The 14,876-nt window shown below is 36.5% G+C and overlaps 1 protein-coding gene across 10 annotated transcripts in view; it reads left to right on the top strand.

Moving 5' to 3' along the window:
• Positions 1–14,876, top strand: part of LOC132133653 (ankyrin repeat domain-containing protein 26-like) — a 40,729-nt gene that overhangs the window by 19,822 nt on the left and 6,031 nt on the right. For 8 of the 10 annotated variants that reach the window (XR_009429191.1, XM_059546540.1, XM_059546538.1 and 5 more), the window contains 15 exons: positions 999–1,193; positions 1,537–1,567; positions 1,746–1,887; positions 1,973–2,186; positions 2,268–2,451; positions 2,535–2,681; positions 4,329–4,715; positions 4,803–5,384; positions 6,699–6,851; positions 7,028–7,203; positions 8,289–8,382; positions 10,678–10,704; positions 11,020–11,097; positions 12,192–12,326; positions 13,083–13,195. Coding sequence is in view for 9 of the 10 variants with exons in the window: in XM_059546540.1 (XP_059402523.1) it covers positions 999–1,193; positions 1,537–1,567; positions 1,746–1,887; positions 1,973–2,186; positions 2,268–2,451; positions 2,535–2,681; positions 4,329–4,715; positions 4,803–5,384; positions 6,699–6,851; positions 7,028–7,203; positions 8,289–8,382; positions 10,678–10,704; positions 11,020–11,097; positions 12,192–12,326; positions 13,083–13,195 (2,658 nt within the window). In the remaining variant the exon portion in view is untranslated. The remainder of the gene's footprint in view (positions 1–998; positions 1,194–1,536; positions 1,568–1,745; positions 1,888–1,972; positions 2,187–2,267; positions 2,452–2,534; positions 2,682–4,328; positions 4,716–4,802; positions 5,385–6,698; positions 6,852–7,027; positions 7,204–8,288; positions 8,383–10,677; positions 10,705–11,019; positions 11,098–12,191; positions 12,327–13,082; positions 13,196–14,876) is intronic. The other 2 variants (XM_059546544.1, XM_059546539.1) reach the window with 2 other exon arrangements.

Raw genomic sequence — 14,876 nt, 5'->3', positions numbered from 1 at the left:
AATAATTATCAAAAAAACTTTGAAATTTCGACTCACTGTTGCAAAGGGACGCCAAAACCTTCAAAGGGGGCAAGGCCACTTTTAGAAAAAATGCATGTAACTCCTGAACAGAATGAGATCTCTTCGCCAAACTCGGGAATAGCATTTTTTGAGGGAGTAAACGATGTGCATTGCGTGGTTTTCCGCACAAACACGTGATATTCGTATCATATGATAGATCTCCTCGTTCCAAACAACTTTGCCTCTAGAATCAATGCTGTCAATCAAATAGATTTTTAAATGATTGAGAAGATGTGAAAAACCTACTTTTGCAAACTAGTCCTAGGTTTTTCGCTCAATCTGGAAAAAAAACACAGCAATGCAATTCTTTGGACTCTCTAGGTCAATAATTAAAACCTAATAAAGCCTGCTGAACACATGTGACAGGTGATTCTAAACAAGCATGTAAAGTTTCCGAGACCGGACCACAGCTGGTGCTCTAACAGTCATAAAGGTTAGAAAAACATCATAGTTCTATGGTAAATCACCTGGATTTGACAAAATGGTTTTTTTTTTAAATAATTGATTTAGGTGGTTACAGGCTTGCTAAATATGTAATGTCTTCTTCCTTATGCGTTTAAATACCTAAAGCTCTTGAATCCCAGTAAACGCTGCTTGCAGCTATACTTTTATTTTATTTCCTCCCTGGAATTCCTTTTATTTATTTTTTTTATTATTATTTTTTTTTTTCTTTTTTTTTTCTTACCAATTTTTTTCATTCTATTTCTAAGGTATATGCATGCATGTAAAACAATCTCTATAGTCATGACATACTGTATTGTGTTATTTTTATTTTGTCACTTATGTTTCATGCTAATTCATATAGTCGTCAGGTTTTTGCTGAAGCTTTCACTCTGCATCTGGTGTCATCATTGCTGGTTCCCTGGTGGAGGGTGTGCAGTTGCCTTTTTTTAAATATCTTTCATTTTAACTTCATTATGAGATCTGTGCATCTCCAGTACTGACAGGGCACGACCACATGGTGAGGAAGATGAAGAGGAGGAAAAGAAAACTGTAGGTAGCCAAGCCAGAAATCTCCGTGTAGCTCCCCCTCTGCAGGGCAAACCCTCCCGACCTGCGACCCGCCATAACGGAGACCTCGAGTCTGTCTTTGATGATAGTACTTTAAGTGAGCTATCGGAAGAGGACAGGAGGTATACATGCAGTATCTACATGCTTTTTAATGCAATATATTATTTATAACTCGATTTTTATCTGTTGCAATGTTGCAGCAACAACATTATATGTATAACTTGGCCTGCACAGAATCTGTGTGCCCACAGAATTCAACCAAACTTGATCACCTGTAATACTTACACCCACAATCAGTGAAAGCAAATGAAAAGCGGGTAGATTCCATATGGGCCTTGTTATAAAATCTAATTTTTTTCAGAGAATACTGCATTATATCCTCATTTTAGAGCACCAAACTTGCTCTCCGGTAGACTGGTGTTGTCTGATAAAGCATAAAACCATGTTTTTTCTTTGTACTGACAGGTCCCCATCTTCAAGGCGTAAGAAAGAGCAGGTGAGCTTTTGTGCTGATAAAACCTCTAAAAATAAGTGTTCGTTTAAGACAGTGGTTACCAAACTGTGCACTGACTTTTGAGAATATGAAGGAAAATGTTACTCATAATTGTACGAGTTTTACACCGGATACTCAGTGTCACACGTGTGTTGTATTGACTGTATTGTCTCCCATGCAGAGTACTGGAGAGCTGGAGATGGGGGATGATTTTGAAGATCTCACCCAGTCTTCTGACACAGCCACTGAGGAACTAGAGACTCCAGTATCTGGATACCACAATGCATCTCTGCTCTTCAAACAGCTGGACTCCAGCTATCTGGGTGAGTCGGTCAGCTCCAGTCAGCTGTAAGCAAACGGTTAAGTTCAGATGTTCAGCGAATGAAGATGTTCGCTTGTGTCCTGCAGACTCTGTGAGTGTGGTGAAACTACAGAACATGTTTCATGAGTACGAACGCACCATCCAGAGGGAGAGAGACAGACACAGCCGTCTGGCGGATAAAACCTCTCAGCTGGAGCAGGAACGCAACGAGCTCAAGATCCTGCTGGATGAGATCAGAGGCAGCAAGACCGGCCTAGAACATCTCAAACTGGAGCTGGAAACGGACATGAACAATCTCAAGTGAGCTTATCTTTGTGCATCTGCAACTCGCCAGGGTTTGTGACACTGACTCTCTCTTCTCTCTCTCTCTTCTCATGGAAGGTTCCTGTTGAGACAGGAACAGGAAAAGCATCAAAGCGCTCACATGCTGTATAATAAAACCCGTGAGCAGCTCCAGAGGAAAGAGGAGCAGCAGCGAGCCGAGGCCGAGGAGCGCCACAAAGCCGAGCTGAAAGTCCGTAGTTTGGAACTGGAGATCAGAGCTCTAAAGAACAGCATCAAACAGGTCAAAAACAGCAGACTGTTAAAATTTAGCTGGTAAAACCAGCTCACAACTCAGTGTGCTGAAGAGTGTGTTTGTGTGTTTAGCTTGAGGAGGACAGAGATGAGTCTCAGCGTCTCTTGTCTCATGAGCGCAGTGCTCGCGCCCTACAGGAGGAGTTACTCAACAACCATCTGCGTAAGCAGCAGAACATTGAAGAGGAGAACCTTCGAAACCTCAACAAGAGCAATGAGGTACCGCTGCCACCTTCTCAGAAACTTCATATGTTTGTCGGGGAATATTTAGAAATGTTCTATTTACGTTAGCAGGTAGCAAATTCATTGCAACTAACAAATGTATGTCGTCAAAAACGCATGATGTAATGTCTTTACAGCCACACATGCAGAGTGACATCAGAGCTTTAGAGCCACACATGCAGCAATCTCATAACTAAACTGTACAGTCAGATACGCTATGATATAATAGTCACATTTTCAGTGATGTCATAGTTTTACGGCCATATATGCAGTGTTGTCATCATTTTACTTCCACAAATGCTGAGAAGTCACAGCATTACAGCTATATATGCAGTGACATCATCACTTAAAGGGATAGTTCACCCTAAAAATTAGCAGATTTTCCTAACCTACTCATCTTCAAGGTGTATACGACTTTATTCTTTCAGATGAATACAATCGGAGTTATATTAAAAACTGTCCTGGCTCCGCCAAGCTTTATAATGGAAGTGAATGGGTGTCGAGATTTTGAAACCCAAAAAAGTGAGTCCATCCATCATAAAAAGTGGATACACCTTGAACACCACTCTCTTGTGAACACACATCCGACTTTATCAGATTATGGCTTTAACAATTTTAAATATACATATTATTCTCACACAAACGCAGCGCTTCACTTCAGAAGACCTATAGTAACCCCCGGATCCACGTGGAGCACTTTTTATGATGGATTGATGCACTTTTTTGTGTTTCAAAATCTCAACAGCCATTCACTGCCATTATAACGCTTGGAAGAGCCATTTAAACTCCCATTACATTAATCTGAAAGAATAGTCATACACACCTAGGATGGCTTGAGGGTGAGTAAATCTTGGGGTAGTTTGCACTTTTGGGTAAACTATCCCTTTTACAGGCAAATGTGCAGTGATGTCATAGATTTATGGTCATACATGCATTAATGCCAGAACTTTACAATCACATATGCAGGGATATGTCACAATTTTACAGTCAGTTATGCAGTGATGTCATTGCTTTACAAACATAGGCTGTATCATAGTTTTATGGCCACATATGTAGTGACATCATAGCTTTACGGTCTAATATGCAGTCATATCTTTACAATCACATATTCATAGCTTTGCAACTTTTATCACATCCCATCTAAGAGACTATGAAGAGCATGAGCTTAATTGTACAAATTACCAGTATGCAGTTATATAATATCTTTGGAATCACATATGTAGTCACGTCATAGTTACATTATTGCTTTACAAAATGCACATCCCATCCAAGAAACCATGAATATGAGCAAAATTGAGAGCAAATGTAAACAACACGCAGGATGTCATATCTTTGCAATTGAAAACAAATGACCAATGTACCTAAATCACATACTTTAAAATCAAATATGTGAACATCATGATCTATGTTTACCGCATGTAAGCAGTGAACTAAAACACAGCAGATCTTCTGTGTACCCAACTGCTCTAATCCTGTTTGCTGGCATGTGATTGGACAGATTTTCAGGCTTTGAGCTAATGACCTGCACTTAGGCATTAACTTACTGTTACAGAGACAATCACACTGTTGCAACCAGGCCACATACTGTCATAAAAAAAAAATTGTTGCATGTTAAACTGAGTTCATTACTGGTGTTGTGCTCAGGCCATGTCCCAGCTCACAGAGGCATCGGATCGTGAGCGAGAGTTGATGCAACAAAACCGAGCTCTACAGGATGATCTGAACACTGCTCGAGCTGAGCTGGACCGCTCACAGTGCCACAGCCGACAGGAAGAGTCCCGGCTGGCAGAGGAGAGAGACGCTCTTCGTGAGAGACTGGAGGATGCCCGCAGGGACATGAAACTGAGCGAGGAGGCCTTGGCCCAGACTGTGTTCCAGTACAACGGGCAGCTGAGCGCACTGAAGGCCGAATGCTCAGTGATCACGGCTAAACTGGAGCACGAGAGGCAAGTGAGGCAGCAACTGGAGGCCGAGGCCGAGGCGAGCAGGGGACGACTGCAGGCAGCACTGCAGGAGGCAGAGAGATGCCAGGTCAGCTTCAACTCATATTTGTGTTGAACTAAAGGGAAATGAATTTTGGGAACTGCTATTAATTTGTCTATTGTTGCAACCTCTCAGGCATCACGCACAGATGCAGAGCGCTCTCTCCAGCGAGACCGTGAGGAGCACCAGCGGGCGCAGGAAAAGCACATCTTTGAGTCCAGTACACAACGAGACACCATCCAGTCCCTGTCCCAGAAACTCAGCAAGGCCGAGGCGCGTGCCAACAGCCTGGAGAACGAGTGTCACCGCAACGCTCTGACCATCGCTGAGAAGGGCGTACTGTTGGAGACTCTGGCCCGGGAGAAAGACCAGGCCCTGGCCAAACTCAAAGAACTGGAGGCCACGGTACTGAGCGAACGGGAGCAGGCCAGCCGTGCTGGAGCCAGACAGGAAGCAGTGCAGGAGAGACTGGCCCAGGCTCAGAGTGAGAATGCACTGCTACGACAGCAGCTGGAGGAGGCGCTCAACAAGGGCTCGGCCAAGGAGAAAGCCGTTACAGATGTGCAACAAAACTTCGCCGAAATGCTGAACCAGTTACGTGCAGACGGAGAGGAGAGAGTCCACCTAGTGGAGGAGAGAAGCAAAGAGCTGGCAAAGACAAACAGCGAGCTAAGAGATCAGAATTACAAACTAGAGCAGGAGAAAGCTGATCGAGAGGTAGAGGACACTGAGATTCTCTTTCTTTTTTTCTTTTTTATCAGTGGCTCTATCAATGTCTGTTGTAAGCGGACAACATCATGTTGTGTCACTAATGGACACATCAGATGTTACACTGAGACTAGACGGCAACAGTAAATTAGTAAGCTCTATGGGATAGTTTAGCTTAGAATCATACTTTTTTTAAAATAATAATTAAAATTAATATAATTTTTTTCAATATAACTGAAGTATTCATTATTCATTAAGAATTATGTATGTATATATATATGTAATAAAAATATTTTATACATTTAAATAATTTTATAAAATAGTTTATATATATATATATATATATATATATATATATATATATATATATATATATTCTGTAATTAAAATATATCAATATAAATTTGTTTTAAAATATACTGTATAAATATATTGTAAATATATTTTATCTTAATATATTTAAAAAAATAATAATAATTATAGATGGGAAACTCAAAATAAAAAAAATACAAACCATAAACATCGCAGTGATATTATTAAGTGTTATTAAAATAATTATTACAAGAAAGTAAACTTTAAAATAATAATAGCAATAATAATATTTACATATTAATAGTAATATTAATATAGTGTAAATTTATATAAATTATATAAATATATATATATATATATATATATATATATGCTAAAATAACATATGTAATGTGAAGTGACATTCAGCCAAGTATGGTGACCCATACTCAGAATTTGTGCTCTGCATTTAACCCATCCGAAATGCACACACACAGAGCAGTGAACACACACACACACACACACACACACACACACACACACACACACACACACTGTGAGCACACACGCGGAGCAGTGGGCAGCCATTTATGCTGCGGCGCCCGGGGAGCAGTTGGGGGTTCGATGCCTTGCTCAAGGGCACCTAAGTCGTGGTATTGAAGGTGGAGAGAGAACTGTACATGCACTCCCCCCACCCACAATTCCTGCCGACCCGGGACTCGAACTCACAACCTTTCGATTGGGAGTCCGACTCTCTAACCATTAGGCCACGACTTCCCCCATAGATATAATGTATAGATATAATATATTAAAATATGAGATACAAAAATAATTTCTGATTTGCAGTATGACAAAAATAGAAGTGGGACATGGATCAACCGAAAGGTGCATTGCAACACATTTTGCACTTTAACTAGACTGTTTGATGGAAGTGATCGACTTGTCAATGTGCTCCACACGTCCCTGTGTAGACCCTGTAAAATGTCACGTAAACCTGATCAAATGAGAGTATTAAGCTGTTGTTTTGTGCAGAGCTCTCTGAGGCAGCTGCAGCAGGAACTGGCCGACTGTCTGAAGAAGCTGTCCATGTGTGAGGCTTCTCTGGAGGTCAACACACGCTACCGTAATGATCTGGAGGAAGAGAAGGTGCGCACACACAAGGACATGGACAGATTGAGGGGAAAGGTAACCATCAGTCTTCTTATACTTCCTAAAAACCGTCTGATCAGCTCGGTGTCAGTCATCAACAGTACAATCTGTATTTAACTGCAGCAGGAACAATACATGTTCATTTATTGATTTCAGCAATATAATATCCTTTGAGTTGTTTGTTTTTATACTTTGTTTGTGTTCGATTGCAGCTGCAGGAGTCTGAGGAAGTGTACGTCCAGGCAGAGAGACGCATCAGCCAGCTGAAGAGCTCTCTGGACGACAAAGAGCGAGAAGCCTGCAGTACCGCTCAGAAACTAGAGGAGGCGCTAGCTGCTTCCACAAGCAAAGAGCAAACCATTAAACAGCTGGAGGAGGCGGTGCAGAGGTACCAATAACTGGTGTAAACGGGGTCCTCAATCACTCATCTATTGGCTTCATATGATACACGTCACACTGTAACAACAATAGTACTGATATAAGTGACATGAGGAATTAAAATCACAGTTTATTACAGAAAAATATTATCTGTATGTATGTATACATACTTAATGTGTGTGTGTGTATTTATTCAGGGCTCTACACTTACTATTGTTTTAAGGAGCACTTATGCTCCTAATTTAAAAAAATTAATAGCACAGTCAAAAAAAATCAGAAACACCTTATGATCAATATTAATGATATTTGACTCCTTAAAGTGATTTACAGGGGCATTTTTTCTAACTTTATTAAAAGTGTGATGTTTATGTCAAATTAAAAAAAAATTCTAAATTAGATAGAATATTAAATAGAATACAAATAATAAGTTACCGTTCAAATGAAATATTAATAAGAATATTAGATGTTAGATTACATGTATTTATTTACATATTTCTGTAGTCATTTATTGCATAAACTTAATTGTATATGGATATTAATATTTAATTAGTAGCTTGCTATATTCATATAAAATATATATTGCATTGTAATAAGTTATTGAATATGAATATTATAATGTCATTTACTGCATGCCATTAATTTGTTGTATATTAAATGTACAATAATTTGAACATTAATGCATTTATATTAATATTTCCTTTATAGACATGAATATTCTACTATAATAATTAATAATATAATATTTTATGAATATATTTATATGTACGTATTTAAGTAGTAATATATTGAACATTAATCTTAATATATGATTCAATAAATTATGCAAAGTCATAAAGTAATATGTAGTGCACACTAACATTAAACTTGTATTATTTAATTAAATTGAATATATTCTAAAAAGATTTAGATTCATATATTATTTAATTATTAATTTGTTAAATAATATTAAAGTATTTAATTTCAAATTTAAAAATGCATTCAAATGAAGCACCGTGTTCCTCATCTTAAAGCTAAACCACAGAAATTAATTCATCTTCTAAAACATCTGATCATTAATGGGTGAAAATGGTTCATGTGATTATGATATATCAACAGGTTAGAGATCGAGAACGCCAGACTGGAGGCCACGACCAAACAGCAGACCAACCGCATCGAGGTGCTTCAGAAGGGCGTTCAGGAGGGCACTGTGGTGAGTTCTCTCTATTATCACTCATTTGACCACTAGAATGTGAAGAAAAAGTGTCCTGACTCACTGATAATGGTAGATTTTTGGGATGAAATGATTCCCTCAAATCACGATTCGATTCACAATTTTTTTTAGCAAAATGAGATTTAAGATTACATTTTCATTACATTACATTTCTTTGTGAAATTGAAATATAACACTATAATAATTAAGGCTGAAACGATTCCTCGAGTAACTCGATTACAAAAAATGATCGAGGCAAATTCCTCTGCCTCAGCCTCTTTTAATTTATTTTAAATCTCACGTCAGGTTCTTTCGCAATGATTTTTTTAATGTGACACAACGCGTTTACCACAAAGCGGAAGAAGACACAAGGAGTCAGCAGTGTTTTGATTTGAGGCGCGGGCAAATGTAAAGAGAATTTCCATTGCAAGATAGAGCTGGCATACCACAACTAGGGCCCTATGATTTCCGCGATGCAGAAAACGCGGAGGGAATCGCGGAATCCAGTCATAAAAACGGAATTTACAGTTTAGCGCGGAATGGCATGGAATTCGCAAAATTTTGAATGAATTAATCAAAAATAGGTAATCGTACTTGCATCAAATCACGATATTGACTAATATCTGTAAATATTAAGCCGGAACAGTCTATTTAAATATGAATCCTGCATGTTCTGCGTGTCTGTGTTAATGAATGGAGCAGAAGCGCATCTTCCTTTATCACACACACTGAAGCGCGCGTGACGCTCCGGTGTTTTTAGCGTCTTTCCTCTCACTAAATAAGGACGTGAACACATGAACAACATCTCCAGAACTGCTCTGACAGTCACTTCATGAGCATTTGACCGTTTGATTTGAGTAAAACTAGCGTCACATCACATACACAGAACTGTAAAGGTACGCCCTGTCAAAATAAAAGTCCGGTTTAGTTTAAAGACAAAAAAAACTTTTTTTTAAGGTTTAATCACACAACATTTCTTCCATGTTTTTTTTAATAGTAAATCCCCTTTGTTTACCAAAACGTTAAGTTTGCTTAATTTTCAGTAATTAAAAGATAAATTAAATTAATGTTTTATGTGTTTAATGTTTAATGTGCATCTCGGCAAATGCTTTATTTAAAACCCCAACTGAATGGCACTTAAATGCACTTAATTCATCTGTCAACTTTATTGTCATTGTTCACAGTACAAGTACAGACAGAGAAACAATAGCTGATAATTAAATGTTTATTTTTCATGTATGCATTGCATTCTATGCATTTAAAAAATTTAAAAAAAAAAATTCTAAAAAATGAAACTTAGTTGTTAATTTTAAGAGACCCAGGAGTCTTATTTTCTCTTGCATAATTAATATTGCACTTTAATTAAGCAAAAACACATTTTATCAGATTTCTCGATTGATCGATGGAATTTTTGGTAGAATACTCGATTACTAAAATATTCGATAGCTACAACCCTAAATACACTTTTGTTGGTTTTGATTGCTTCTGTTGTCCTCATTTGTAAATCGCTTTGGATAGAAGCATCTGCTAAAAGACAAAATGTAAATATAATGTAAATGAAATAACTAAATTGAAATTTTAAAAGAAAACCCAAATAAATAACACAAATAAAAGAAATATCTTAATATAAACAAACTAAGACTTTGTCAGTGCTCTTTCCATTTAAAAATGATAGGCAACAACTGCATTTTAACCATGATCCAAACATGCATGCATTCATTGCAACATGAGCAGTTTTTCATCTAAATTGCATTGTATAATTTCGAAATTTGAAGAAAAAACAGAATGATTTGACTTGACTTTTATGAAACTATACATAAAAATATCTGCATGAAACAGAAACGGCAGACGAAATTCACTCTCTGCCAGCAGGTGGCGCTTAAAGCGTTTCCTTGGTAACCACTGTAAACAAAGTAGCACTGCACTTATTAACTTTAATATGCATTATACAGAGGCAAGATGAAAAGAAAAAATACCTTCTAAACTTTTCTAAACATGGTAAGTTCCTCTCAGAAATACATTCATATAAACTCCTACCCCTAAAGGAATCGCGAATTTTTTAGCATCTCAACTGATTTGAATCGTCGCATTTTGAATCCATTTTCAACCGGCTCGCGGTTAATCATTACATAGTAGATTTAGACATTAATCCTGACAGAGCCTCGTTTTACCCTCTTAAGTCATCCGAGCTTCACTTTAGTTGAACTCTGTTTATTTGTGCCAGTGCAGAATGAGCTGATTGTACATGTGAGTCAGTTTTCATGTGAACTGATGCCGTAGTCACTCTTTTCACAGCTATCAGGCTCATCACCTGGAGAAGGGGTTGGTATCAAACATTGAACGTTTTTCTTTCTTTACTGCGATTTACAGCTCTTCGGGACTTCAAATCTCACTGTGATTTACACTTGAAACAAAAAAGTGTCTGTATTCTTTATTGCTTTTCTTTAGTTTGGTTGTTAGCGGGGTATTTTCTCTGTTTTGGTGGTGGACTCTCTGCGGATTTCTTTTGTAAACTATCTTTCTACCTTCTGCATTTCTGGTTTCTGAGATCTAAAGTAGATCTAGATCTGAATGAAGTACTTTGCAGAGAGAGTGATCAAGGTCCTGTTGTGTATTGACATCTGTGATTGTTCTCAGGTCAGGAATCGTTTGGAAGACATCGTCACAAACCTGCAGAGCAGTAAGATGACACTAGAAGAACAACTCAACCGAGAGGTGAACTTTGACAAACGTGTCACATTCAGCAAAGAAGTTTCTCATTTTTGTTTCACATTTTTGAAAGAAGTTTCTTCTGCTCATCAAGCCTGCATTTATTTAATCAAAAATACAGAAAAAATGTAATAGTGTGAAATATTATTACAATTTAAAATAATTGTTTTTAAATGTATTATACTTTAAATTATCATTTATTTCTGTGATGCAAAGCTGAATTTTTAGGATCATTATCACATGATCCTTTAGAAATCATTCTAATATGATGATTCATTATCAAAGTTGGAAACAGTTCTGCTGCTTAATATTTTTTCAGAACATGTGATACTTTTTTAGGAAACTTTGATGAATAAAAAGTAAAAAAAAAAAAAAAGAAGCTATGTTTTTAAAATATAAATATTTTGTAATAACAATATACACTACTGGTCACTAATTTGGGGTCAGTAATTTTTTCTTTCTTTCTTTTTTAAATAAAAAAAGTATTTAAAGAAAATAAAATCAATACTTTTATTCAGCAAGGATGTGTTAAATTGATAAAAAGTGATAGTAAAGAAAATATATTATTAGAATATATATTATTAGAATTGTTATTTTATTTTGAATAAATGCAGTTCTTTTTAACCTTTTATTCATCAAATATATGAGACAGCAGAACTGTTTCCAACACTCATAATAAATCAGAATATTAGAATGATTTCTAAATGATCATGTGATCGACTGGATGTTACATGTGACACTGAAGGCTGGAGGAATGATGCTGAAAATTCAGCTTTGCATCACAGGAATAAATTATTTTTTTAAAGTATATTCAAATAGAAAACTATTATTTTAAGTTGTAATAAAATTTCACAATATTACTGTTTTTTCTGTATTTTTGATTAAATAAATGCAGGCTTGATGAACAGAAGAAACTTCTTTCAAAAACATTAAAAATAGTAATGTTTCCAAACTTTTGGTCTGTACTGTATATATATATAATTTATTTCAATTAATGATAATATTTTTAGTCTTAGTTTTAGTTAATTATAATAGCCCTGATTCGTAGTATTACAGTAAAGCATATTAACTATTTGTTAAATTGGGGTTCTCCTCTCCAGGTACAGAAGCAGAGTATGCTATCCCATAATGCCCAGGACTCACAAGCACTGTGGGAGGAGGAGCTAAAGGGCCGCTCACGACTGGGACTCCGCCTCTCTGAGCTGGAGAAAGAGAAAGGAGAACTGACCAATCAGGTGACAGAAAGACACAATGTCCATACAAAATATGTTACATTAAATTACAACAAATGATATTTTTAACAAGCGTTACATTTGCATGTCCACAATTGGTAAAATGTGTAGTAACTTAATCAAAACAATTAGCTCAATTAGCACATGAAAAGGAATAATTTACATGTAACATGTCCATGAATGTTTGTTGCTGAAGTTTGAATATGATGTGTATAATATAAATGCAATATTTAAAAGTTTGGGGTCTTTTTGAAAGAAAGAAATGAATACATTAGCACAGATGCATTAAATTGATAAAAAAATAACAAAGACATTTATAATCCCAAAAATATGAAGCAGCACAACTGTTTTCGACATTGATAATAATCAGAAATGTTTAATGAGTAACAAATCAGCATATCAGAATGATTTCTGAAGATCATGTGACACTGAAGACTGAGGAATGATACTGAAAATACAGCGCTGCATCACAGCAATAATTTAGATTTTAAAATCTATTCAAATAGAAGACTTATTTTACATTAATTGTGTAATAATATTTCACAATATTACTGTCTTTGCCATTTTTTGATCAAATATTTCAGCCTTGGGGAGCAGAAGAGAGTTTTTTTCAAAAATTGTCACGAACTTTGAATGCTAGTTTATGTACAAGTGAAACTATTGTTAAAAGCACTACTCGCTGAAGTACTTAATGTCACACAGTGTAACGCACGCCAAAATGGTTTGAAATATCACATGCATCCTCTCTCTTTATTTCAGATGGAGCTCGAGAAGAAAAAGGCCAAAAAACTATCCGAGCAGAAGAAATCTGTGGACACGCGTCTGGAGCAGGAGATGAAGAGAAACACAGACCTTCAGAAAGAAATGTACAGGTGACCCTTTAACCTTTAACCCCGAGCGCTGCAGCTCTACTCTTGTAGACGTGTTTGGGTACATAGAGAAGCCAGCAGTGCGGATCCTCCAGCTTGCAAATCCGTGAGAGACATGCATGTAGTGCGTACAGCTTTTTATATCTTACATTTGTTCAATTCACATTTATTCAGTTTTTGCTGCTGTGGTGCAGTAGTATAACAAATCCATGTGTCCTGCTCAAAACCTTGATACAGCATTTGAAAAGTAATGTATTTACAAGTGTCTGTCTGTCTGTTTTCAGTTAATTTAATTATAATTTAAGTAATTTTTTTGTGTGCTTTCATCATTTTGATTAGTATTGTCTGTTTTATTTTCTTTAGTTTTAATAATAACATTACCAAAATATTAGGGGTGCACCGAAATTTCGGCCGCCGAAAATTTTCGGCAGAAATGGCATTATCGGTTTCGGGCCGAAATAAAAAAAACAGCTGAAAACGTAAACCGAAAATGAATGTCACCCGCCCCTCCCATCCGTGAGCATGCGCTTAGGTTTCACTCACGGTCGAGCTGTTATCACGCGTCTGCCTATAAAAGATTAAGCATGTCAAAGGGCTGTCACAATCAAAAAAAGCTTGTCACAAAAGCTGCACAATCGATCGGACCAACCAACACAAGTTTCGAAAACGAAAACAGGGAATCGATTTTAAAGGCCTTCTCTCGGAGCGCGTCCAGTTCGTCACTATACGCTCGCAGCGAACGCGCGTCACACAGCAACTGCAGGTTCTGACACACACACACACACACACACACAGCCTATTAGTGCATAATATCAATGTAGCCTTCAGTAATGTTTTTCATTGATGTTATGGCAGTCCACATTGCTGACTTGTGCGCGTCTCAAGCGCCCTCTTTACGTTCGCCCTAATGCCTGTTTAGTTGTCGGTTGATTTGCCTATATTTGGCGTTGAAAAACGGATCAACGCCAAATATAGGCAATTTACTAACGATTCAATGAACACTTTGCCTATGTCTCAAAAATCGAACAGGATTTTTTTTTCACAAAAGTGACAGCCCTATATGAGAGGACACCAAAGTTGCAATATGTAACATTTGTTCTGCAAAAATCTCCAAAATTGTGGTTTTTTATTGCACAATTTTTAAAAAACTATTTTATTTGATGGAACATAACACTTGAATAATAATTATTATTTATATTTATTGTTAAAAATATTTTATGTTTTGTTATGTAACTGTTAATAAAAGTTTGATTATTATATTGTGATTTTATCAATTCAGATCCATTAAATCCATATGTTTTTAAAAGAAGCCATTTTCGGCTTCAGTTTCGGTTTTCGGCCTAGTGCATTCTAAATTTTCGGTTTCGGAGCAGAATTTTCATTTCGGTGCATCACTACAAAATATCTATCTATCTATCTTTCTATTAAAGGGATATATCTCATGGTTTAATTGACTTCAAAGCCAAGCAGAACAGTGTTATTTTTAGTATTATTTATATACGCCATTATAATATTTATTAATAATAGGCTTTTGTTTAGTTTTTATTAGTTTTCAGTTAATAAAATGTTTAAGTAATTTTTTGTGTGCTTTCATCATTTTTATTAGTATTGTCCGTTTTCTTTTTTTCAGTTTTAGTTTAAGTAATTTCTAAAAAGCATTAGCATTTCTAATTCTTCATTTGGG

This window comes from Carassius carassius, chromosome 50 (assembly GCF_963082965.1).
Source record: "Carassius carassius chromosome 50, fCarCar2.1, whole genome shotgun sequence".
Lineage (NCBI taxonomy): Eukaryota > Metazoa > Chordata > Actinopteri > Cypriniformes > Cyprinidae > Carassius > Carassius carassius.
The sequence above is the reverse complement of the archived record's forward strand: the minus strand, read 5'-3'. Positions and strand labels throughout refer to the sequence as shown.